Here is a 26,425-nt window from a genome sequence, read left to right as displayed (position 1 = left end):
CTTTGGCCCTCCAAGATGTACTGGTTAGATGGATTGACCATGATAAATTCCCCCTGAACAGGCACTGGAATGTAGAAACTAGGGGATTTCCATAGTAACTTCATTACAGTTGAAAGAAAGCCTACTTGTGACTAATAAATAAATAAACTATAACTGGAGATGCAAGGATTTAGGACAAGTGGCGTGGATAACATTCCTATTTTGGGTAAATCTAATAACCAGTTAAATTAAGTCAAATAAATTGAGAAATGTAATTAGAGGGGCAGCCCTTTAAAGGAATACTGCCTGAAACAGAAAGCAGATCATAAATGAAACTGAAATGTTAAACTGAATCGTGAGTAAGGGAATCGACAAGGCACCCCACCGAGCACAGAATGCCCGGGGAGAGACAGCTGCAAACGCAGCCACAATAGAGGGGTGGCCAGTCGGGTCAAACAACCCTCTCGGTCACCCGCTGCCTGGGCCTATGGCGAGTTTGGCCCAGAAGTTAGGCCTTCTCCTTCGCTGCCCCTTTCTGCACTAAGTGCCTGTAGGTCAGGAGCACGGAGCTGAAGTGCAGACAACGCCGTAGCAAAAGATTTTCCTTTAAGAAACCGAAAGAGTTTTCTTTTCATTTTGAACTCTCATCCTGCTAATCAAAAGAATAATTGTCACTGTTATCTGCACGCTGTCACAGAATAGTGGCATAAATGTACCTACACTCAAAAAACGCGATCAAAACTTTTGACACGATAATGAAGAAGGAATTTCATAGGAGTGCTGCCAAAGATGCAATCACACAAGGGCAGGTAAGCAAATTCTGAGTCAAACGGAATATTTTGATGAATATCTTAAAGGATGGAGAGGTAGCGGGGCAGAAAGGGTTAGGGAGGGAATTTCAGGTCATGGGCTGAGTGCAGCAGGGTTACAGTACAGTTCACTGGGATGCTGCTGTGAAGGTGTTTACAAATAGAGATTTATAGATAGAGTCATAGGTTGAAATTTTATCATCCTGTCCACCATGGGAATCAGAGCAGGTGAGGGATGGAACATGGAAAGATTCATTTACCTTAGGTGGGATTTTGTAGTTTCAAGATGAGCAAAGCCATAGGATTCCACCCATTGAATCATACAGAGTAGAAAAGGCCCTTCGGCCCATTGAGTCCTACCACTAAAGGCACGCTAAACCCCATTTTCCTGCACTTGTCCCAGATCTTTGAATGTTATAATATTTCAAGTGCCCATCCAAATATTTTTTAAAGATTGTAAGGCTTCCGGCCTCCATTACCTTCCCAGGCAGTGCATTCCGGATTCATCCATTGGACATGGGCATCACTGGCTGGCCAGATTTATTGCCCATCCCTAGTTGCTCACGGCAATTGAAAACCAACCAAATTGCTGTGGCTCTGGAATCATATGCAGGCCTGGCTGGGTAAGGATGGCAGATTTCCTTCCCTAAAGGACATTAGCGAACCAGATGAGTTTTTCCATCAATCAACAATGGTTTCATGGTCACAAGTAAATTGTCAATTCCAGACTTTTTTTTAAATTGAATTCAAATTGCTACATCTGCCATGGCGAGTTTTGAAGCCAGGTCCCCAGAACATTAGCTGAGTTTCTGGATTAATAGTCTAGCGATAACACCACTGAGCCATCGCCTCCCCCTGCGACCAAAGTAAAAACGTGTTGGAGGTGGCAACTAACTCGATGATTGGGAGCTGCAAGTGTTAGCATCAACTGATGTAATTGGCCTGATATGGAGAATGACAGCAACGTGTTCACAGGTTGTTCTGTTCCATCTGTGCATCGTGTCGTTCTGAGAAAGGAATGAGAAGTAATCTGTTCTGCGGTTTCACCCACTTCGCTTTGACAAATATCTCAGGCAACAGAAACGGAGATGGAAATGCCAGGAAATCCTGGATTTGGTCAGCAGTGCCTTCGATCACTGCCCAGGAAATGATCCTCTCTTGAGAGCAGCGCAATATTAGAAGCACTGAATAATGAGGTGTGAGAACACACAGGACATCTCCTCATCACTAAATTAAGCACAGAATCAGAGACAACATACATATAGTAAGACTCAAACTGAAATTCCACAAAGGTATAACATAGTGTTCCATGAGTTTGGTTGTCTGAAAGAGCCAATGACATTCAAGTCCACAGATCTCGAAAAAAAACACCAAGTGCTTTAAGGCTGTTCAATGCAATATTTGTAACATTACATTTGTTATTGATTTTGCACAGCACAGGTTAGCAGAAGAGAAGTCCGAACGTGATTTAGACACTTGTAAAATACCACTGGTCACATGTCTCTAACATGTCAAATAATGCAATATAAGTTTTGCAACAATTACAATAGCAATTCACAGTTGCTAATTTCTCCCTCCCCACACTGCTCAATTCAGTAAGCTACTTTCCAGCTCTTTACCACATGACCCTGAAATGCTCAGAACGTGATCTATTTTGAAATGCCACACTGCAGTTGTTGAGTGAGCAACAAACCTGAGCTGATAACGCACTGTAAACATCTCCCCAACAGCAACTTGGTGATTGTACACTAAGGGAGGAATGTTGGTCAGGGACGGCACAGTGGTTAGCACTGCTGCCGCACAGCGTCAGGGGCCTGGGTTCAATTCCAGCCTCGGGTCACTGTGTGGAGTTTGCACATTCTTGCCCATGTCAGTGTGGGTTTCCTCTGGGTGCTCCAGTTTCCTGCCACAGTCCAAAGATGTGCAGGTTAGGTGAATTGGCCATGATAAATTGCCCCCTAGTGTCAAGGGGATTAATAAGAACATAAGAAATAGGAGCAGGAGTAGGCCATCCAGCCCTTCGAGCCTGCCCCGCCATTCAATAAGATCATGGCTGATCTGTCGTGTCTCAGTTCCACATTCCCGCCCTCTCCCCATAGCCCTTAATCCCCTCGCTTATCAAAAACCCATCAACCCGCGTCTTAAAAATATTTAGCGAGGCAGCCTCCACCACCTCAACGGGCAGAGAATTCCAGAGATTCACCACCCTTTGAGTGAAGAAGTTCCTCCTCAATTCTGTTCTAAACCACCCCCCCTTTATCTTGAGGCTGTGCCCCCTAGTCCTACTGTCCTTTCTGAGCGGGAAGAGCCTCTCCACCTCTATCCTATCCATCCCATTCATCATCTTATACGTCTCAATGAGATCTCCCCTCATTCTTCTAAACTCTAACAAGTACAAGCCTAGTTTATTCAGCCTCTCCTCATAGCTCAACCCCCTCAACTCCGGTATCAGCCTAGTAAACCTCCTCTGCACTCCCTCCAAGGCGAAAATATCCTTGCGTAAGTGCGGCGACCAAAACTGCACACAGTACTCCAGCTGCGGCCTCACCAATGCCCTATACAGCTGCAGCAAGACCTCCCTACTTTTATATTCAATCCCCCTCGCTATGAAGGCCAGCATCCCATTCGCCTTCCTGACCACCTGCTCCACCTGCAGGCTGGGCTTTTGCGACTCATGCACAAGGACCCTGAGGTCCCTCTGCACCGTCACCTGCTGCAGTTTTTCGCCCCGTAAGTAATAGTCCTTCCTACCATTATTCCTACCAAAGTGGACCACCTCGCACTTGCCAACATTAAATTCCATTTGCCATTTCCTGGCCCATTCGCCCAGCCTATCTAGATCCTTCTGCAGACTCTCCACACCCTCCGCGCAATTTGCCGTTCCACCATTCTTGGTGTCATCAGCAAATTTCAACACCATACACTCGGTTCCCTCCTCCAGATCATCTATATAAATGGTAAATAGCTGAGGCCCCAGCACCGACCCCTGGGGCACTCCACTAGTCACCAACCGCCAATCTGAATAGCACCCATTAACCCCCACTCTCTGCCTCCTATTTGAGGACCAATCCTCTATCCACGCTAACACCCTACCCCCAACTCCATGCCCCCTTACCTTCTGCAATAACCTCTTGTGAGGTACCTTGTCAAACGTCTTCTGAAAATCAAGAAAGACCACATCCACCGGCTCTCCTCTATCCACCGCCCTAGACACATCAAGATAAATACATGGGGTTTCAAGGATAGGGCCTGGGCGGAATTGTTGTCAGTGCAGGGTGACTGACCTTCTTCTGCACTGCAGGGATTCCATGCATCTATTCTATGATTCTGAAAGCTTTGTAAATTCATCCCAGTTCTTCAAGTTGTACCATAGTGTTTACTTTAACCACACTAACAAGCCAGTGTCTATCAACTTAACGTGTCGGGTACAGGATGTTACCTTCAGCATGGAGAAATCCTTCAATCCAGCTCTCTTATATTAGCCCAAATTATCACTAAAGAAACAGACTATTTGGTGACTACCACATTGCCATTTGTGGAACCTTGCTGTGAGTAAACAGGCTGCTGTGTTTCCTACATTGCAACAGTGACTAGACTGCATTGGCCGCAGAGCACTTTGAGATGTCCGGAGGCTACAACAGAACACTAAATATCAGCAGCCTTTCTTTTCTTAAGCACCCAGGTTTAGCAGTGGGACTTGAACTCATGGCATTCCTGGATCAAAATCCGGAGGCTCCCTTCTGAAGAGCACAATGGGTATAGCTACACCACATAGGCAGCAGTGGTTCAAGAAGGCAGCTCGCCACCAAGCCTTTTCAAGGGACAATTAGGGGTGGGCAATAAATGCTGATATAGGGATGCCCACATGCAATGAAATGAAGTTCTGACTCTGAGGCCAAGCGTCACCAACTAAGCCAAGTTGATGTCTGGGCAGACAGAGTGGCACTCCTTTCAGACAGCCCAGCTGTTAACTTTTATGACTGCCACCAAGAAAAATAGATTTCCTGCAGTCAACAGTCACACAATCACATTTATCACTGACTTATGACAAATCATAAACTCAACGTTTTTATCAAAGAGGTCACTAATTACACAGAATCTATTACAATGAGTGAGTTTTACTTTTTGAGAAAACATCAGCTAATAATCCCATAATCCTTAGGAATGTTTGTTCAAACACAAAGTGATTATCTGTAGCAAAAGAATCCACTTTCTATCCAGGAAGCAACTGTGTACACTGGTCTTTCCTCTGCCTTCATTTCCTTGGCTTTTCATGAGTAAACAAAACCTATTTTTGTTTAGAACTGTGCTCCATCACACAGAACCAAAAGAAGCAATTATCATTAAATTGTTGTGTGATCCAAGAGCGAGCCTGAATATCTGCTGTTTAAAATAAAAGCAAATTACTGCAGATCCTGGAGTCTGAAACCAAAAGAGAAAATGCTGGAAAATCTCAGCAGGTCTGGCAGCATTTGTAAGGAGAGAAAAGAGCTGACATTTCCAGTCCATCATGGACAGCATGGTTAGCACTGCTGCCTCACAGCACCAGGGACCCTGGTTCAATTCCTGGCTTGGGTCACTGTCTGGATGGAGTTTGTGCAAACTCCCCGTGTCTGCGTGGGTTTCCTCCAGGTGCTCCGGTTTCCTCCCACAGTCCAAAGATGTGTGGGTTAGCTGGATTGGCCATGCTAAATTGCTCTTTAGGGTCAGGGGAACTAGCTAGGGTAAATTCATGGGATAATGGGGATAGGACCTGAGACGGACTGTGGTCAGTGCAGACGCAATGGGCTGAATGGCCTCCTCCTGCACAGTAGGATTCTATGATTCCTACGATGAAGAGCTCAAAAATGTCAGCTCTTTTCTGTCCTTACAGATGCTGCTAGGCCTGCTGAGATTTTCCAGCATTTTCCCCTTTGGATCCACTGTTTAAATTCACACAGCAGCTTGTGCTTGTGGACAGCCTATAGAAGAATGCTCCAAGGTGGTCTGCAGCAACAGCCCTGTTCAGTGGGTAGCAGTTTCACCGCAGAGTCAGTAGGTTGTGGATACAAGTCCCAATCCAGAGAGTTGAGCACAAAGTCTAGGCTGGCACTCCCAGTGCTATTCTGTCAGGGGTGCCATCTACGGGATAGGTGGTGAAAACAAGACTCCGCCTATTCTTGCCAGAACGCACATAGGACTCGACTAAGCCAAAAGATATATCCCCAGTACCCTGACCAATATTTATCCCTCAGTCAGCATCACACAAACACTATTTGCTCATTCTTTCACTGCTGTTTGTGGGATCTTGCTGTGCACAAGCCAATTACCACATTTCCTTACTTATAAAAGTGACAACACTTCATTGGCTGAAAATCCTTTTAGAATGTTCTCTATCAATGCAAGCCCACTCTTTTTCAGAAAGGACAGAGTGCGGGGAAGTGGGGGTGCAGGTGAGGCAGTCTAAGATCCAATGAATGGCCACTTGGAGAAGATTCAGAAGTTTAGGAACCTGGAAAGGAAGAAGTGAAGAGAGAAAAATTTCTGATTGAGGTGCAAAATCAGGGAGTCAGACAGCCCTGTGACCACAACATCTCCTGCGTCAGCACCAATACTTTGATCATTGTTCCACTCAGCTACAGCTGCCATCCTGTCACCAGCTGTTCATTTACGTATGAGATGCAATATTCATGCAAACCACCTTTTAATTTGAAGATTATCTAACTGACATACGTCATCGTGCAGAAGGCGGCCATCTGGCCCATCGAGCCTATACCATCCGTCAACAATCCCACCCAGGCCCTAACCCCATATATTCACCCTGCTAATCCCCCGACACTAAAGGGCAATTTAGCACGGCCTATCAACCTAACCCGCACATCTTTGAAGTATGGGAAGAAAACAGTGCATCCGGAGAAAACCCACACAGATATGAAGAAAACGTGAAAACTCCACTGATGGTTACCCAAGGCTGGAATTGAACCCGGGTCCCTGGCGCTGTAAGGCAGCAGCGCTAACCACTGTACCATTACGGAAAATCTGACATCAATGAGTTACTTTGATTGCTTGCAGGTGCACTGTGCTGAAACCTGAACAACTTAAGGCCAACTGGTTTAATGCCCCCAGAAATATCTCTGTTGCCATGTATTTAACATGAGGAAGGTTCAGAAATAGAACCCGCCGAACAGCTGCTCGAAGAGGTAGCGATGCAAACAAATATTTATTTTCTCCCAGGCACATTCAACATTGAGAGATTCCAGGACTCGGCTGGGACATAACAAATTAGAAATCAAAAAGTCAATTTCAAAATTTGTGGATGACATTAAATCAGAGGGGAGGGTTACACTAAATACAGAAAGACATTTATAAATTCTCAGAATGGGCATGTAATTGCCAAATGAATTTTTATATAGATATGTTAAGAGGTGCATTTTGTAGGAAGATTGAGGAGGCCACATATGCGTTGGAAAATAAAAGTTTAATCGGAATAATGAAGCAAAGGGGTCCCAATACACAAATCACTAAACAAAGCTATTTTGATTTGATTTTTTATTGTTGCATGTATTGGCTTACAGTGAAAAGTATTGCTTCTCACGCACTATACAGACAAAGCATACCATTCATAGAGAAGGAAAGGAAGACAGTGAAGAGTGTAGTGTTACTGTCAAAGCTAGGGTATATAGAAAGACCATTTTAACGCGAGGTAGATCCATTCAAAACTCTGACAGCAGCAGGGAAGAAGCTGTTCATGAGTCAGTTGGTACGTGACCTCAGGCTTTTGTCTCCTTTTCCCAAAGGAAGAGGGTGGGAGAGAGTACGTCCAGTGTGCATGGAGCCCTTAATTACGCTGGCTGCTTTTCTGAGGCAACAAGAAGCATAGACGGTGTCAATGGATGGAAAGCTGGTTTGAGTGATGGACTGGGTTTTGTTCACGACCCTTTGTAATTTCTTGCAGTCTCGGATTGAGCAGGAGCCATACCAAGCTGTGATACAACCAGATGGGACATATTCTATGTTGCATCTGTAAAAGTTGGTGAGAGCCATAGTGGACATACAAAATTTCCTTAGTAGAACATAGAACACTACAGTGCAGAAAGAGGCCCATCAAGTCTGCACCAAACACAATCCCACCCAGGCCCTACCCCCATATCTCTACATTATTGTGCCTACTAATCCCTCTAACCTACGCATCCCTGGATGCTAGGGGGCAATTTCTTAGCATGGCCAATCAACCTAACCCACACATCTTTGGACTGTGGGAAGAAACTGGAGCACCCAGAGGAAACTCAAACAGACACAAGGAGAATGTGTAAACTCCACACAGACAGTGACCCGAGCCAGGAATCGAACCCAGGACCCTGGAGCTGTGAAGCAGCAGTCCTAACCACTGTGCTACTGTGCCGCCCATTTATTTTGATTTTGAAGAAGTATTTTGAGGAAGTAGAGGCATTGGTGGGCTTTCTTAACTATTGTGTCAGCATGGTGGGGCGGAGCAGGACAGATTGTTGGTGATCTGGACACCTAAAAACTTGAAGATCTCGACCATTTCTACTTCATCCCCAATTATGTAGACAGGGGCATGTCCGTCTTCAGGAATCATAGTGGAGATGACTATTTTCTTCATTTTGCTGACATTGAGGGAGAGTTTATTGTTGTTGTACCAGTTCACCAGATTCTGTATCTCTTCCCTGTACTCTGTCTTGTCATTATTTGAAATCCAATGATGTCACCAGCAAACGTGAGAATTGAGTTGGAGGGGAATTTGGTCACACAGTCATTGTGGGGCACTGGTGTTGAGATGATCGTGGGGGAGGTGTTGTTGGCCATCATTACTGATTGCGGTTTGTGGGTTAGGAAGTTCAGGATCCAGTCACATTTTAACGAAGGAGGAGGAGCCAAACCCCAGGCCACAGTTTTGTAGGAATAATGTAGTTGAAGGCTGAGCTGTAGTCGATAAATAGGAGTCTGACATAAGAGTCTACGCAGGTTACAGGGGCTCTTTTCTCCTGAAAATAGACGCTTGAGCTTTTTGATCAGGTAAATGCAGAGAAGACCAAAAATAGGGATTTTTAAATACACTGCAAAATAGTCACTATTAAATTCAATTCAGGAGAAATTTATTTACTCCAAAAGTGATTGGAATGCAGAATTAGCTGTTGTGGGTAATTGTTGCAAACAGCATGTATGCATTTAATGATTCTTCAGAAGGAACTCTTTAAAATGCAGCTAATGAAAATATAACAAAACTTACTCAACTTATAAATCTAAGAAAGGGTCTAATAAAGAAACATCATTACTCCAAACTTGGGGCCTCACCCTGGGCCACTCCAAACTCCCTACAATTCTACATAGTTCCTTATTGATAGTGACTATTACATCACTCTAATTGGTTCCGTGGGTTACTGGATCAACTGATCCTTACATCTTGTTCCTATTGGTCACATTACATCCAATACAAAGTTGTCACTGGTTACATTCTAACACTTAAGGGGAAGTTGGATAAACACATGAAAGAGAAAGGAATAGAAGATTATTCTGACAGGATGGTGCAACTTGTTTGAACATGGACCAGTTAAGCTACATTGTGCATTTTGATGTACTTTCTATGCAGCAGAAGCATGTGAAGATACAGATACAAGGGCAACAAATACCTCAGAGCACTATTGCTTGCACTCCAAGTAACGCACCATCCTTATTGAAAATATTTCTCTGTTCCTTTACTGTGGCTGGGTCAAAATCCTGGAGCATCCTCCCTAAAAGCACAGGGGGTCTACCAACACCTCAGGGACTACAGCAGTTCAAGAAGGCAGCTTCACCACCAGCATCGAGGGTGGCACAGTGATTAGCACTGCTGCCTCACAGCGCCAGGGATCCGTATGCAATTCAGTCTTGGGTCACTGTCTGTGTGGACTTTGTACATTCTCCCTGTGCCTGTGTGGGTTTCTTCTGGGTGCTCCTGTTTCCTCCCACAGTCCAAAGATGTGCAGGTTATGCTGAATTGCTCTTTAGTGTCACAAGATGCGTGGGTTTGATGGATTAGCCATGAGAAATGTGAGGTTACGTGGTTAAGACAGGCGAGAGGGCCTATGTAAGATATTCAGAGTCAGAGTCGGTGCAGACTCGATGAGCCAAATGATCTTTAGGGATTCTATGATTCTATACCTAGAACGGGGCAATAAATGCTGGTCTAACCAGTGGTACCCACATCTCATAATTTAGTAAAAAACTGCTTCTCCACAACAAAAACAGGCAAACATCACAGTGACTCATGAAAAAATCTGCAAAATTCATTGAGTAATACAGACAAGGAAGATTCTTGGTCTTATCGGGGCCCCATTACTTTTCAGCTGTGAGCAGGATGGGTCTGGGCTGACGTGAGGGAGGAGAGGGATGGATGGAAGAGGAAACTGACACTGGTGTTGCTGGTGAGGAGAGGAAGGAATAGCCAGCCATGAATCAGTGAATACTCCAAATCTTATTGCTGTGAAGCCTGCTGGACGGGTCTACGTAGGACCTGATGTCAGACTGGGGCAGAATCACTTTAACCAATGATGTCCCCCATGTTCCATTGCCTGTTTAGACTCACCACCCAGAGTCACATTAGTAATGTACGCAATGAACCAAGTACATGAGGATACGTACTCGGAGTGAATTAGTACTTCCAAGAGATGAAAGGGAAAACACTCAGAAAATGTTAAACTCCAGATTAGATTATAGGCTTATTAGCGCCACAGAAAGCTCTACATAAATATCCCCTAGACTGGAACTAAAGAGCAAACTCCAACCATACACTCAAAACACACACATACATACATAGGAACCCCTTGTTCAGTACTATCTGACACATTTTCCAGTCTAATTCACAGGAACAAAGAGGTAGTGTTCTAACAGATGAGATTCAATTCAAAACCAGTGCTATCCAGTATACAATATAAAGAGTGTAAGAACTAACTTGGTGTTTAACGGCAAGACACAAAATGGGAGGAGAGAAAGCATCATACAACCTAAAAACTTTTTGTCATGATTAGATCCATCATGATTAAATTCCAATGGGAACAGGGTGACATACTGGTATTGTCATTGGATTCACAATCCAGAAAGCCAGGGTAATGCTCTGAGGATCCAGCTTTGAATCATATCATGATGGAATCTGGAATTAGACTCACGGAATCCCTAGAGTACAGGAGGCCATTCGGCCCATCGAGTCTACACCGACAACAATCCACCCAGACCCAATCCCCAAAACGCCACATATTTACCCTGCTAAACCCCCTAACACTAAGAGACAATTTAGCATGGCCAATCCACCTAACCAACACATCATTGGAGTGTGGGAGGAAACCGGGGCACTCAGAGGGAACCCATGAAGAAATGGGGAGAAGATGCAAACTCCACACAGTTAGCCACCCAAGGCCGGAGTTGAACCCAGGCCTCTGATGTTGTGAGGCAGCAGTGCTAACCGCTGTGCCACCCAAAGGAATTAAAAGTCTAATGATGACCATGAAACTACGGTCGATTGTCATAAAAATCTGTTTCACAAGGTCCTATAGAAAAAAAAATCTGCCAACCTACATGTGTTTTCAGATCCACAGCAATATAGTTGGCTCTTAAATGCCACCCTGTTGTATCAAACCAGTAAAAAATCTAAAAGGAATAAAACTGGTCAGACCACCTGGCTTTGGCCAAGGCACTGGAGACAACAACCTCAAAATCAACCCTGCAGGCCTCCTTAGTAACATCTGGGGGCTGGCACCAAGATTTGAAGAACTGTCTCAGACTAGTCAAGCCTGACATTCATACTCATGGAATCATATCTCCTAGATATCACCATCCATGGCCATGTCCTGTTCTACTGGCAGGACAGGCCCAGTAAAGGTAAAGGCATAGAGTCATACAGCTGGGAGGGAGTTGCCCTAGAAGATTTCAACATCAACTCTGGACCCCCATGAAGTCTCATGGCATCAGGTCAAACATGGACAAAGAAACGTCCTGCTGATTACTATATCCTCCCTCTCCCCTTATTGAACACAACCTGGAGGAAGCAGTGAGGTGGCACAGGCTCAGAATGTACCCTGGATAGAGGATTTTGATGTCCACCACTAAGACTGGCTCAGAAGCACCACTCAACCACAATCTGTAACCTCATGGCCCAGCATATCCTCAACTCTACCCTTACCAGCAAGCCAAGGGATCAACCTGGCTCAATGAAGAGTGCAGGACGGCAGGCCAAGCATAATTAACAACTAAAAATTAGATGTCAACTTGGTAAAGATCCAGCACAGGAATATTTGCATGCCAAACAGCGTAAGCATCAGTAACGGGCAGAACTGAGTGATTCCGCAACCAATGGATCAAATCTAAACTCTGCTGCCCTGCCACATCCAGTTGGTGGTGGACAATTAAACAACTCACTGGAGGAGGAGACTTCATAAATATCTCCATCTTCAATGATGGAGGATGATAGCACATCAGCTCAAAAGACAAGACAGGAGTATTTGCTGCAACCTCCAGCCAGGATCGCCACGTGAATGAAATCGGCCTTTTCCAGATTTCAACCAGTTTTCAGCTATTTCAATTCACTCCACTTGACATCAAGATCCAGTTGTAGATACTGGATACGGCAAAGGCAATGGGCCCTGACAATATTCCAGCAATGGTACTGAAGACTTGTGTTCCAGAACTTGCAGCATCTCTCACTAACTTGTTCCAGTACAGGTACAACACTGGCATTTATCCAGCAATGTAGAAAAATACCTAGGTATGGCCTATACACAAAAAGCAGGACAATCTAACCCGGCCAATTACTGCCCCAGCAGTCTACTCTTGAGCATCATTCAAGTAATGGATCATGAATAGTGCTATCAAGTGACACTTGCCTAGCAATAACCTACCCACTTATGCTTAATTTTAATTCTGTCAGGGCCACACAGCCGAACCTCATTCCAGCCTCAGTTTGGACATGGACAAAAGAACTGAATTCCAAACATGAGGTGAGACTGACTGACTGCCCTTCTCATCAAAGCAGCATTTGACTGACTGTGGCTACAAGGAGCCCAAACAAAACTGGAGTCAATGGGAATTGGGGGAAAATTTTCCACTGGTTGGAGTCATACCTGGCACTCAGTAAGATAGTTCTGGCTGTTGGAGGCCGATCTTCTCAGCTCCAGGACAAAACTGCAGTTCATCCAGAGTGTGTTCTAGGCCAAATCATCTGCAGCTGCTTCATCAGTGACCTTCCGTCCGACATAAGGTCAGGAGTGGGAATGTTCATTCATCACCGCATGATATTCAGCACCATTCGCAACTCCTCAGATACTGAAGCAACTCATGTCCAAATGCAGCAAGACCTGGATAATATTCAGACTTGGGCTGAGAAGTTGCAAATTACATTCGTGCCACACAAGTGCCAGGGAATGACCATCAAGAATAGTAGAGAATCTAACCATCACCCCTTCACATTCAATGGCATTACCATTGCTGAATTTCTGAACTTTGACATCCTGGGGTATGATTACCACTGACCAGAAACCTACCTGGACTAGCCTTTTAAATACTGTGGCTACATGAGCAGATCAGAGGGTAGGAATCCTGCAGCAAGTAACTGACTTCCTGATTCCCAAAGCCTGTCTACCAGCTACTGAGCAGAAGTCAAGAGTTTGATAGAATACTCCCCACTTGCCTGGATGAGAGCAACTCTAATAACACTCAAGAAACTTATACCATTCAGGGCAAAGCAGCCCACTTGATTGGCATCCACCTTCAAACATTCACTCCCTTCACATGCATAGTGTGCATCATCCTCAAGCTACACTGCAGGAACTCACAAAACCTCCTTTGATAGCACCTTCCAACTCTACAAGCCGTTCACCATCCTGACTTGGAGCTATATTGCTGTTCCTTCACTAGGCCAAAATCCAAGAACTCTCTCCCTAATAGCACTGTGGGCATCCTACACCACATGGACTGCAGCGGGTTCGAGAAGGCAGCTCATCACCACCTCTTCAAGGGCAGTTAGGAATGGGAAATAAATGCTGGCCAAGCCAGTGATACCCACAGCTGCAAAAGACCAAAAAAACATTCAAACTAAATGATTTCCAATTGATGCCAATTTCGCAAATATTCTAGCTTTCACTTACAGTCATGTATATTGCCTCGCCAAGTAAAGGTTAACCTTCCATTAGCTGCTGGTCCCTTGTCCATGAGTTGCAGACTGTTCCTGTTAACTGGAAACCTTCCCGAGTCATGAAATTCTTATCTTGAATAAAAGTGATGGAAATGTTGTACTTGGTGCAAGAATCAAGACAGGATTTGTATTTGCTCAGATATTTGTACTCAAATGACATTCAATGATAAATCAGATGATTAATCTTGAATTTAACACTTCCATAATCAGTCATCTTGCAAATGCCCAAAAGCAAAATACCATAGATGCTGGAAATCAGTATTAAAAACAAAACATTGCTGGGAATACTCAGGAGGCGCCTATGGAGAGAGAGAGAGTTGTATAGCCTTTCATGAGGACAGAGGAAGATAGAAATGTGAAGGTTTTTAAACCAGTAGAAAGAGGAGAGGGCAGAAGAGAACAAAAGAGAAGGCCTCTGATAGGCTGGAGGGCAGGAGAGATTAACATGATATAGAAGCCAAGAAGAACAGCAATGGGTACACTGGGCGGCATGGTGGCACAGTGCTTAGCGCTGCTGCCTCACAGGACCAGGGACCCAGGTTTGATTCCGGGCTTGGGTCACAGCCTGTGTGGAGTTTGCACATTCTCCTCATGTCTGTGTGGATTTCCTCCAGATGCTTCAGTTCCCTCCCACATTCCAAAGATGTGCAGGTTAGGTTGATTGGCCATGGTAAATTGCTCCTTAGTTTCAGGGGCCCAGCAGTGTAAATACATCGGACTACAGGTTTAGGGTCTGGATGGGATTGGTGATGAGTGCAGGCTCGATGGGTCAAATGGCCTCCTTTTGCACTGAAGGCATTCTATGATGATTCTATAGGTAAGAAAACAAAGGTTGTGCCCAAATGAGGCATGAACGGTCTGGCATTTGACTTTCCCCCAGTAAATAATTGCACCACTCTTTTGGAAAACAAAGCATAGTATGTTCTTCTGGTACTCCTGCCCTCCCAGCAGGTGTGCCACATAGCAAGATCCAAATCCTTGTTTCTGGGGAATTAGCAAAGATGTCTTGCCCCAAATATGCAGGGCCTTGGTGAGGCCACGCCTGAAATACCGTGTGCAGTTTTGGTCACCTTATCTGAAGAAGAATGTTCTTGCTATAGAGAGAAGGCTTGCCAGACTGATTCCTGGGATGGTAGGACTGACATAGGAGGAGAGATTGAGTTGGTTAGGATTGTATTCATTGGAGTTCAAAAAAATGAGGGGGGGGGGTTCTCATAGAACCCTATAAAATTCAAACAGAATTAGACAGGGAAGATGCAGGAAGGATGTTTCCGATGACGGGGACATCCAGAACCAGGGGTCACACTCTGAGGATAAGAGGTGAACTCTTTAGAACTGACATGAGGAAATGTTTCTTCACCCAGAGAGTGGCAAGCCTGTGGAATTTGCTACCACAGGAAGCAGTTGAGGCCAAAACATTGCATACGTTCAAGGAGGAGTTAGATATGACTCTTGGGGTGAAAGTGATCAAAGGAAGGGCCTATTTCCTGTGCTGCGTTGTTCTTTGTTTTGTTGATATGGGGGAGTGGTGGGGAGGTGGGGAGTAGGGCAGGGAATCAGGTTACTGAGTTGGATGATCAGCCATGATCCTGCTGAATAGCAGAGCAGCTCGAAGGGTAGAATGGCCTACTCCTGCTTCTGTTCTCTATGTTTCTCTCACTGGCTTCTTCAAGAGACGCTGCCAAAATAGCCAAACAGGTTCAAAGTCTAAATAAAGCCACCTCTTGCTTGGCTGCAGCAAATACACACAGTGAATGAGTAATTTGAGACCTGATGTGTGATGAACGTTGCATGGCTTTGGGGTCACAGGCAAGTACAGACCTATCATTCCCAATACTCTCTAGCTATGGGTCTTTCCTCATTTCATGCCTGGGTCTACACACTAACCTGTAGATACTGTTTGATTAGTCAACAACCCCATTATCATTTTAGAATATGATGACTGGAATGATAGATGGTATTTTTCTCTTTCTCTGTAGATGCTACCTGACCTGCTGACTATTTCAAACATTTTCTGTTTTTTATTTATGTTAGGTGAGCTAGAGGCACAGCACTTATTTTTCATACAGCAATTCCAAAATGAAATAGGATTCAGATGAACTGTTGATGGCTTGAATTTCAATCTCCCCCAATTATTATATAATCCAAATCCTTCGTCACATTACTGCCTTGTAATCAAGGGATATGACCTATTTACTACATAACTCAACATTCACAACTGAACTCTATGGCAGGTGAACTCAAACTGCAATTAATGTGCTAAATTGCAACCAACATTCGAATAGCTTGCACAAAATATGAAGTAATTAAGGAATATAAGTACAAATACCACTGCAAATCCCTTTTAAAAACAGCAAATTTAGACTTTTCCTTTTCATGGGGCCTCAGTGCATTTCCAAGCATTCGGTAAAGTCGCCATAATCTGAGATGACCATAAGATGTTTTCCTCTTTGGGGCAGCACGGTGGCACAGTGGTTAGCACTGCTGCCTCACAGCTCCAGGGACTTGGGTTCGAATCCCAGCTTGGATCAGTGTCTGTGTGGAGTTTGCACATTTTCCATGTCTCTGCATGGGTTTCCTCCAGTTTCCACCCACAGTCCAAAGGTGTGTGGGTTAGGTGCATTGGCCATGTTACATAACCTACACACCCCGAGATACTAAGGGGCAAGAAGGATTAGTGGGGTAAATGTGTGGGATTACAAGGATCGGGCCAAACTGGGATTGTTGTCGGTGCACCCTTGATGGGCCGAATGGCCTCCTTTGCACTGTTGGGTTTCTATGATTTTGAGGGGGAGAGCTGACTGGTGGTGATTTAACCTGAGGATCACCACAACTCAGGCGAGGGTCAAGGCTGAGAAGGCCGGGCCTTCACATATAATCTCAGCTAATACAGGAATTGAACCTGTGCTGTTGGCATCGCTCTGCATCACAAATCAGTCATCCCGCTAAACTGAGCTAACAGTCCATAAATGTGTTGTTCCACAGCAATTGATAGGACCTCAGGAAGAAAGTACCAGCCTTTCTACCATTCCCTTCCTGATATGCTCTCATTTCCAGCCCACCAACAATCAGATATCCCATCCAGTGACCAAGATCTGACATCTCAAATTAACCCTCTGAGACCAGTTTGATCAGGGCACAAATCCTTCCTCAATACAACCGCAATAACTTGTATTTCTGCAGCACCTTGTAACATAATAGAACGTCCTGAGCTGCCTTCCAGGGGCACTGTAAAACAAAATTTGACATCAAAATTTGAATGGCACTGTGTTTAGCACTGCTGCCTCACACCGACAGGGACCTGGATTCAATTCCAGCCTTGGGTGACTGTCTCTGTGGAGTTTATACATTCTGTCACTCTCTCTCTCTGGGTTTTCTCCGGTGCTCCAGTTTCTTCTCATGATCTGAAGATGTGCAGGTGAGGAGGATTGACCTTAAATTGCCCCTTAGTGAGCTGAGATGTTAAAATTAGGAGGATTAGCAGGGTAAAAGCAGGGGGTGGACATTGGGTAAGATGCTCTGTCGGCGAGTCAGTGCAAACTTGATGGGCCAAATGGTCTCCTTCTGCACTGTAGGAATTCTATGATTCCATCAAACCATATAATGAAATATTAAGACAGATGACCAAAAGTTTTGTCAAGGGTTTTAACAAGCATCTGAAAGGAGGAAAGACAGGAAGAGAGGCAAAGGGAGGCGTTCTAGAATTTAGGGTCCTGGAGACTGAAGTCACGATCATAGATGGTCGGTCAGAAGCGTTTTCCAAAAGTGCAAGAGTCAATTACTAGAGGGCATAGGTTTAAGGTACAAGGGAAAGGTTTAAAGGAGATGTACAAGGCAAGTTTTTTTTACACAGAGGGTGGCAGGTGCCTGGAACTCGCTACCTGGGGAGGTAGTGGAAGCAGATACGATAGTGACTTCCAAGGGGCGTCTTGACAAATACACGAATAGGATGGGGATAGAGGGATATGGTCCCTGGAAAGACATTTTAGTTCAATCAGGCAGCATGGTCAGTGCATGCTTGGAAGGCTAAAGGGCCTGTTCCTGTGCTGTAATTTTTTTTTGTTCTTTATGCTGCTGGTTTTAAAAGGAAATCAGGAGCTGATTCTAATTTGCTAACATTTTATTCCAGAAAGCCAATTGGTGAAGGACAGAACTGGAGCCAATCTTCACTCACTTTTGTATCTATTTTTAAGTTCCACAGTACAAGAAAACTACACCTAGCCCAACAACGACAGTCGTGTTGCATTATCAACTGAGTAAACTTGATGGCCTCGATTTCTGCAGAGGCATGTTGCAGAACACATCCCACGAACTGCAAAAGATTTCCCAATGGGGAAGAAAGATAACAAGGGCTAATATTTTATTAAATGCTAGTTAAATAAATAGAAGGAAGGGATGATTGACCAGCAGTTTCTCAGCCGCAACTAAATCACCAACACTTTTAGATACAGGCACTGGATGACCTTGAACACCGCAAGATACACTAAACTAAAAATAGCATTAAAGGCCACTGTCAGCTTCAAGGGGACGTTTCAGAACCAGCTGAAGCTGACTACAGATTTTCCTCTCAAATTCTGCAGTTCTAGTTGCTCTGACAATTTGAGGTTCCAACTCATTCAAAGTTTATTTATAATCGTCACAAGTAGGCTTACGTTAACACCACAACAGAGTTACTGTGAAAATCCCCGAGTAGCCACATTCCGGCACCTGTTCGGGTACACTGAGGGAGAATTTTACCATGGCCAAGCACATCTTTGGATTGTGGGAGGAAACCGGAGCACCCGGAGGAAACCCACGCAGACATGAGGACAACATGCAAACTCCACACAGACTGTGACCAAGACCAGAATCGAAACTGGGTCCTTAGCGCCATGAGGCAGCAGTGCCTTCAGGTTTACTTTTTAAAAAACACATCTTCTTTTGTATCATTTTGAAACACTTTCTGCTCTCAGAGTGGAACCAGAGTTATGCCCACTGCTGCTCCCAGGTTGGGGGGGAGGGGTTTCATGCAGGGTCAGTGACCCCTGGTCCAATTTCCTTTACACTGGAAGTGCCTGGTCTCCACTTGTCAGCACTGACACAATCATCAATCCACAGTAAGGAATCTCACAACACCAGGTTAAAGTCCAACAGAATTAATTGAAATCACGAGCTGGTGGGGTGGAGGTGGCGGGGGTGGTGGACTTCATTCATACGGTGGTGAATCTGGGGAATTCTCTACCCCAGAGTGCAGTGGATGCTGGAAAACTAAACAAATTTGAGGAGATAGACAGGTTTTTAATTAGTAGGGGGATGAAGGGTTATGGTAAACTGGAAGGAAAGTGGAGATGAGACTGAGATGAGATTCGCCATGATCATATTAAATGGTGGGGCAGGCTCAAGAGGCTGAATTCCCTCCTCACGCTTCTAATTCCTAGGAAATCCAGAATTTATGGAAGGTTGAGAGAGGGGGCAGGGTGGGGAGGGAATGGGACAGGAAGTGGGGTGGCAGGATAACAGTGAGAGGAGACTGGCAATCCAGGTTTCTGTCCTATCCCTTTTATGTAATGCCATACACAAAGCCACATTAATGACAGTAACTGCAGCAATAATTGGGGTCCCCTGCCATGTGGAAGGAGGGAGAGGCATGTGCAGGAGGGAGGGGGGAAGGTGAGCAACTCATGAGGAATGGGGCAAGAGACGGCGGGGTGATGGGTGCCACTGAGGGAGGGGATGAGCTGGAGGGGGGGCCAATGACACAGGGAGGTGGGGAGATGGGAGGGGAGCTGGTGAGTTTGGAGGTGGGGAGATGGGAGGGGAGCTGGTGAGTTTGGAGGAGGGGGGTGGGGTAGCTGGTAAGGTGGGATGAGGAGGCAGGGAGGTGGTGAGGAGGGGGAGGATGGACGGAGGGGGACCAGCCAGTGAGGTGGGGAGGCAGAGGGAAAGCTGGTGGGGTGGAGGGGGGTGGGAGTGGGGGTGGAGGGGGGCGGGGGTGGGGGGGGGCGGGGGTGGGGGGGGGCGGGGGTGGGGGGGGGCGGGGGTGGTGGGGGGCGGGGGTGGTGGGGGGCGGGGGTGGGGGGGGGCGGGGGTGGGGGGGGCGGGGGTGGGGGGGGCGGGGGTGGGGGGGGGCGGGGGTGGGGGGGGGCGGGGGTGGGGGTGGGCGAAGGGGGGGTGGGCGAAGGGGGGGTGGGCGAAGGGGGGGTGGGCGAAGGGGGGGTGGGCGAAGGGGGGGTGGGCGAAGGGGGGGTGGGCGAAGGGGGGGTGGGCGAAGGGGGGGTGGGCGAAGGGGGGGTGGGCGAAGGGGGGGTGGGCGAAGGGGGGGTGGGCGAAGGGGGGGTGGGCGAAGGGGGGGTGGGCGAAGGGGGGGTGGGCGAAGGGGGGGTGGGCGAAGGGGGGGTGGGCGAAGGGGGGGTGGGCGAAGGGGGGGTGGGCGAAGGGGGGGTGGGCGAAGGGGGGGTGGGCGAAGGGGGGGTGGGCGAAGGGGGGGTGGGCGAAGGGGGGGTGGGCGAAGGGGGGGTGGGCGAAGGGGGGGTGGGCGAAGGGGGGGTGGGCGAAGGGGGGGTGGGCGAAGGGGGGGTGGGCGAAGGGGGGGGGCGCAGAGGGGGGGGGGCGCAGAGGGGGGGGGGCGCAGAGGGGGGGGGGCGCAGAGGGGGGGGTGGGCGAAGAGGGGGGGGGGCATTCAAGATCCTGAAAAGTATGAAAAGGATAAATAGGGTTAGAGGACACAGATTCAAAATAATTGGTAAAAGGAGTAAAGGAAAAAGGTTTTTCACCCATTGAGTGGTTAGAGTCTGCAATTAACTTCTTGAGGATGCAGGAAACAGATTTTATGGAGTTAATCAAAAGGGAGTTGGATTACTATCTCTATTGGATCTCTAAGGTAGGGACATGTTCGGCACAACTTTGTGGGCCGAAGGGCCTGTGTTGTGCTGTAATTTTTCTATGTTTCTACTATCTAAAAAACAAGGATGTGCAGAATTATGAGGATAAAGTAGGGGAGTGGGGCTGGATAGAATGCTCTTTAAGAAAGCCAGTGCAGACTTGATGAATCAAACGGCCTCCTTCTGCACTGTAAAGATTGTGATTCTCTGAAATGCCAAGACAGCTTGGCAAGGTGGGTGCTGAGAGGCTGCTTTCCATGACTGGCGAGTCTGGAACTAGTCTCAGTGTAACGATTTAGCAACTTGCGATTGAGGGGAAAAAATTCCTTTACCCAGGGGGTTGAGAATATGCAGCTGGTGGATCATTTAAAGCATAGAATGAGACCAGTCAGCCCTAACTGTATTGATGGAATTTTTTTAAAGTTTATTTACCAGTGTCACATGTAGGCTTACATTAACACTACAATGAAATTACTGTGAAAATTCCCAAGTCACCACACTCTGGCATTTGTTCAGTTACACAGAGGGAGAATTTAGCATGACCAATGCACCTAACCAGCACGAGATACAAAAGTTTGAGGTCATGTACCAACTGACTCAAAAACAACTTCTTCCCTGCTGCCAGACTTTTGAATGGATCTACCTCACATTAAATTGATCTTTCTCTGCATCCTAGCTATGACTGTAACGTGACATTCTGCATTCTCTCCTTTCCTTCTCTATGATCAGTATGCTTTATCTGTATAGCATGCAAGAAACAATACTTTTCACTGTACACCAATACATGCGACAATAATAAATTAAATCAAATCAAACAAAAGGAAAGTCTTTCTGACTGTGGGAGGAAATCAGAATACCCAGAGGAAACCCATGAAGACACAGGGAGTACATGCAAACTCCACACACACAGTGACCCAAGCCAGGAACCTGGATTTCTAAAGAACAAAGGACATGGAAATAGGATTGATGCAGTGAGTCAGATGTGATCATATTGAATAGCAGAGCAAGATCGAAGGACCATTGAGCCTACCCCTGGGACTATGTCCTCCTTTACATCCCATTCCAAGTCTCAGTTCTATATCACAAAGAACACTGGACCAAGACAAGTGGATGGACTTAAGATACAGATCAGTTGTGATCAAATTGAACAACAGCACAGGACAGTCTGAAAGGCCTCCTCTGCTTCTCATATGCCATACCTTAAAGGCACAATATGGAAATGCCGGCGTTGGACTGGAGTGGGTACAGTAAGAAGAATCACAACACCAGGTTAAACTCCAACAGGTTTATTTGGTAGCACAAGCTTTCGGAGCACTGCACCTTCACCAGATGAATCCTGAAGGAGCAGTGAGGGAGCATGAAGGAGCAGCACTCTGAAAGCTGGTGCTACCAGATAAACCTGTTGGAGTTTAACCTGGTGTTGTGAGGCTTTTTTTTAAACGGTGCCCACTTTAAAGCTACACATTGCTGCAGACACAGATAGCATCTTCCTGAACGGCAGCCAAATCTGACCGGGGGGGGGGTGGGGGCGGGCAACACTCAGACACTTCTTCATTTTAAAAGACAGATGATAAGAGTAAACAGGATATTTGATTTAAAAAAAACAAATAGTAGGTTCCAGTCAGAGCGTGGGAGCAGACAATCACTCAGGACATCACACAACTTTCAAAGTTCAGACAAACTTTTTGTCGCTATTTGTTGCCACCTGAGGAGGGGAAAGTGTTACAAAGTGTCCCTGGCCGCGCTGGCTACCATTAAAGCTTGGTTACATTGTAGCTGGCCTTCTTGTTACCTTCTCCTCGCTACTCGCTCCGGCTTGACTCTCCCCCGCCGTCATCCTGCCCTCTGATTTATCTCCTTCAAAGTTGGAAACCTCTAATCAGATTTCTGGGGAGGTTTTTTTCTCTCTCTCTCTCTCTAAATGATTCCAATTTTGTTATTCCTTATTCTTTTTTTTCCCCCTCCTCTTGTCTTCCACCGGCCGGGAACTTGCAGCGAGGAAGCGGAGCCACAGCCGCTGCCGCCACACAGGGACTCAGCGACAACCCGGACCCCGTCCCGCTCGACAGCCCCCGCCCACCACCCCCCTCAGGGCGCCTAGCGTGCGCGCGACCGGTGGCGTGCGCGCCCCCGGGGTTGGGCGTGCGCGCTGCAGGCGTGAAGATTCTCATTCCTGCTCCTCCCGTTAGGGTCGAATCTTTTCACTTATTTCTTCTAAATCCTCCCACCCCCTCCCCCCACCCCCCAGTTTGTTTCCCTCCCTCCAGCAGCAATCTCAGATTTGCACCAGAAATGTAATGTTTTCGGTTATATTTCACTTTGTAAAGTGTTTGATTTATTGTTGTCAAGTCAGAAGTCTCACAACACCCGGTTAAAGAATCCCCACAGTGCAGGAGGAGGCCATTCAGCCCATCGAATCTGCACCAACCACGATCTCACCCAAGCCCTATCCCCATAACCCTAGCCAGACCCCCTGATACTAAGGGGAAATTTATGGAGTCATAGAGGTTTCTAGCAGGCCATTTGGCTCAACTTGTCCTTGCCACCTTTTTTTAAACCCCTAAGTTAATCCCGATTGCCTGCATTTGGCCCATATTCCTCTATGCGCATCTTACCCATGTAAAGTCACGGGTAGATAGGTTTCTGATAGACAGGGGAATTAAGGGTTATGGGGAGAAAGCGGGAAAGTGGAGCTGATCCACTTCAGTTCAGCCATGATCTTATTGATGGTGGGGCAGGCTTGAAGGGCTAGATGGCCTATTCCTGCTCCTATTTCTTATGTTCTTAAATATCTAAATTTTTTAAAGGACAAAATTGTACCCGCCTCCACTACCATCTCTGGCAGCTTGTTCCAGACACTCACCACCCTCTGTGTGAAAAAAATTGCCCCTCTGGACACTTTGTATCTCTCCTCTCTCACCTTAAACTTATGCCCTCTAGTTTCAGATCTTTTGGGAAAAGATATTGACTATCTAGCTGATTTGTGCCCCTCATTATTTTATAGACCTCTATAAGATCACCTCTCAGCCTCCTATGCTCCAGAGAAAAAAGTCCCTGTCTATCCAGCCACTCCTGAATTTAGCATGGCCAATTCACCTAATCCGCATATCTTTGGACTGTGGGAGGAAACCAGAACACCCAAAGGAAACCCACACAGAAACAGGAAGAATGTGTAAACTCTACACAGGCAGTGACCCAAGCCAGGAATCAAACCCAGGTCCCTGGTGCTGTGAGGCAGCAGTGCTACCCACTGTGCAACCATGCCACCCTTGCCATCCAGCAGGTTTTTAAACCCAGTGCGGACAGGAGGCCAAACAGAATCTGATAGCCAAGTTGTGCATACGTGAGGACAGCCTGAACCGGGCTCTTGGGTTCATGTCACACTACATGTACATTTGGCCTTGGCTTGCAAAATCCTACTAACTGTCCTGACTTGAGGCAATTTGCACCTCTTTAACCTGTGGTTATTTCTCTCTCCACTCGCACTGTCTGTACCTGTAAAAACTCGCATTTCAACCATTATCTTGCAATTGTGTCTTTGTCTATATATGCCATGTTTGTGAAACCTACCTCTCCACTCACCTGTTGAAGGAGCAGCGCTTTGAAAGCCTGTGATTCCAAATAAACCTGATGGACTTTAACCTGTGAGACTTCTTACTGTGCCCACAAAAGTCCAATGCCAGCATCTCCACCTTATTGTCACATGTATTGGGATACAGTGAAAAGTATTGCTTCTTGTGCACGATACAGGAAGACCATACCATACATAGAGAAGGAAATGAGAGTGTGCAGAATGTAGAGTTACAGTCATAGCTAAGCTGCAGGGAAAGATCAACTTAATAGAAAGTAGGTCCATTCAAATTCTGATGGCAGCAGGGAAGAGGCTGTTCTTGAGTCAGTTAGCACAAGATCTCAGACTTTTGTATCTTTTTCAAGACAGAAGAAGGTGGAAGAGAGTATGCCCAGGGGCATGGGACCCTTGATTATGCTGGCTGCTTTTCTGACTCAGTGTATAGTGTAGACAGAGTCAATGGATGGGAGGTTTGTTTGCATGAAGTGTTTCATTAACAACCCGTTTTTCTTGCAAAAATATACTTTGTTCATATAAGATCTGAAAGGCACGTCACAAAACATTTCAGGTTGTTATAACAGTAAGGTGCAATGATATTCACATTTTCTGCAGAGATCGAGATGCACTCTGAGGTGCTTCAGTTCAGTAATGAGAACATTACAAACATTTCAATGTTTTAATTACAGGGAATGCAATTCTTTTCAAACTATATTTTATGTCTTGAGAATTGAGCCAACGTTTCAAGTCTGAATGACCCTTCGCAATTCAATACCACTCATGTCAAAGCATCATCCAGACTCAAAACGTTGGCTCTATTCCCTCTTCACAGATGCTGTCAGACCTGCTGAGATTTTCCATCTTTGTTTCAGATTGCAGCATCCGCAGTATTTTGCTTTTATATACATCAGTCATGTTGCACTACGCAGTTCTTCAATAATATTGCATACAGTTAGAATCAAACACATAATCTGAAGGGTTTTACATGGTTACTAGCCCCTTACAAAGTGGCCTTTCCCCATTGCGCCTTGGTGGTGGGCAGCTGTAATGACCCCCAGACTTGCATAAGGTATTACTGATTGACCTCCCTATAGGACTCATCAAAAACAAGCTCCCTCATGATTCGCAATTCCTTCACCAGGTGGAGCTTGTATACCGAGTCCTTTATAAAGCAGGCCCCTGAGTGGGTCCATTGTTCCATTGTCCCAGTTGGAACTTGTTTGTGTTCACCACAGGCTTGTGGTTTTTACTTTGTTGGACAGTAAAGCACTGTTCCTTTATAGCTGACTCCTGGAGTTATTATAGCAAGTATATAATCCCTACACACCCACAGCTTGACACAATAAAGCAGAATGCTGAGCCACCCTGTGATTAGTTAAAAAGTAATCACTTTGCTTTGGGACTTGAGTCACACACAGGCCAGACTAGATAAAAATGGCAGATTTCCTTGCCTACAGCACCTTAATGAAACAGATGGGTGTCGACCTCAGGCCAACAGTCTCACTATAATTTCACTGATACGTGAATTTTACATAACACTTCATGGGTTGAAACATTTGAAGGTTATGTATACAATTAATTAATAACCTATTCTACTGACATCATGAAAAAGAAACAATTGTACAGCAGCTTTACAGAACAATATTTTTAGGATGGTGAAGAGCTGAGATCCATTAGTCAGACATCATTCAGGTTGATGGTCAAATAATATTCAGCTATAGTAAGAACAAAGAACTGTACAGCACAGGAACAGCCCCTTCAGCCCAGCATGTCTGTGCTGATACAGATGCTCTCTAATCTCATATTTACTTGCTTCTACACGGTGCATAATCCTCTATTCCCTGCCTATTCATGTGCTTAGAGTTTCAAGCTAACATGGATCTCTTGTGCAAAAGAGAAACTTAGACATAACTCTGATCCCCACTGTATAAGGTTGAAAAAAGTAAGGTTGAATCATTGAATCCCAACAGTGCAAAAGGAGGCCATTTAGCCCATCTAGTTTACACCGACTCTCTGACAGACATCTCAACTAGCCCACCATCTGCCC

At 45.9% G+C, this 26,425-nt stretch overlaps 2 protein-coding genes across 2 annotated transcripts in view; one reads left to right on the top strand and one right to left on the bottom strand.

Annotated features, from left to right (window-relative positions):
* Positions 1–22,868, bottom strand: part of usp28 (ubiquitin specific peptidase 28) — an 89,295-nt gene extending 66,427 nt beyond the window's left edge. Inside the window, exon 1 of the mRNA XM_080214688.1 lies at positions 22,603–22,868. Coding sequence (XP_080070814.1) covers positions 22,603–22,647 — 45 coding nt within the window. The 5' untranslated portion in view covers positions 22,648–22,868. The remainder of the gene's footprint in view (positions 1–22,602) is intronic.
* htr3b (5-hydroxytryptamine (serotonin) receptor 3B) overlaps positions 20,747–26,425 on the top strand; it is a 44,714-nt gene continuing 39,035 nt past the window's right edge. Inside the window, exon 1 of the mRNA XM_080214560.1 lies at positions 20,747–20,809. The gene's annotated coding sequence lies outside the window, so the exon portion shown is untranslated. The remainder of the gene's footprint in view (positions 20,810–26,425) is intronic.

The sequence above is a fragment of the Carcharhinus amblyrhynchos genome, chromosome 29, assembly GCF_965287045.1.
Source record: "Carcharhinus amblyrhynchos chromosome 29, sCarAmb.v2.hapA, whole genome shotgun sequence".
Lineage (NCBI taxonomy): Eukaryota > Metazoa > Chordata > Chondrichthyes > Carcharhiniformes > Carcharhinidae > Carcharhinus > Carcharhinus amblyrhynchos.
Note: the sequence above shows the minus strand (reverse complement) of the source record. Positions and strands in the feature narration are given on the sequence as shown.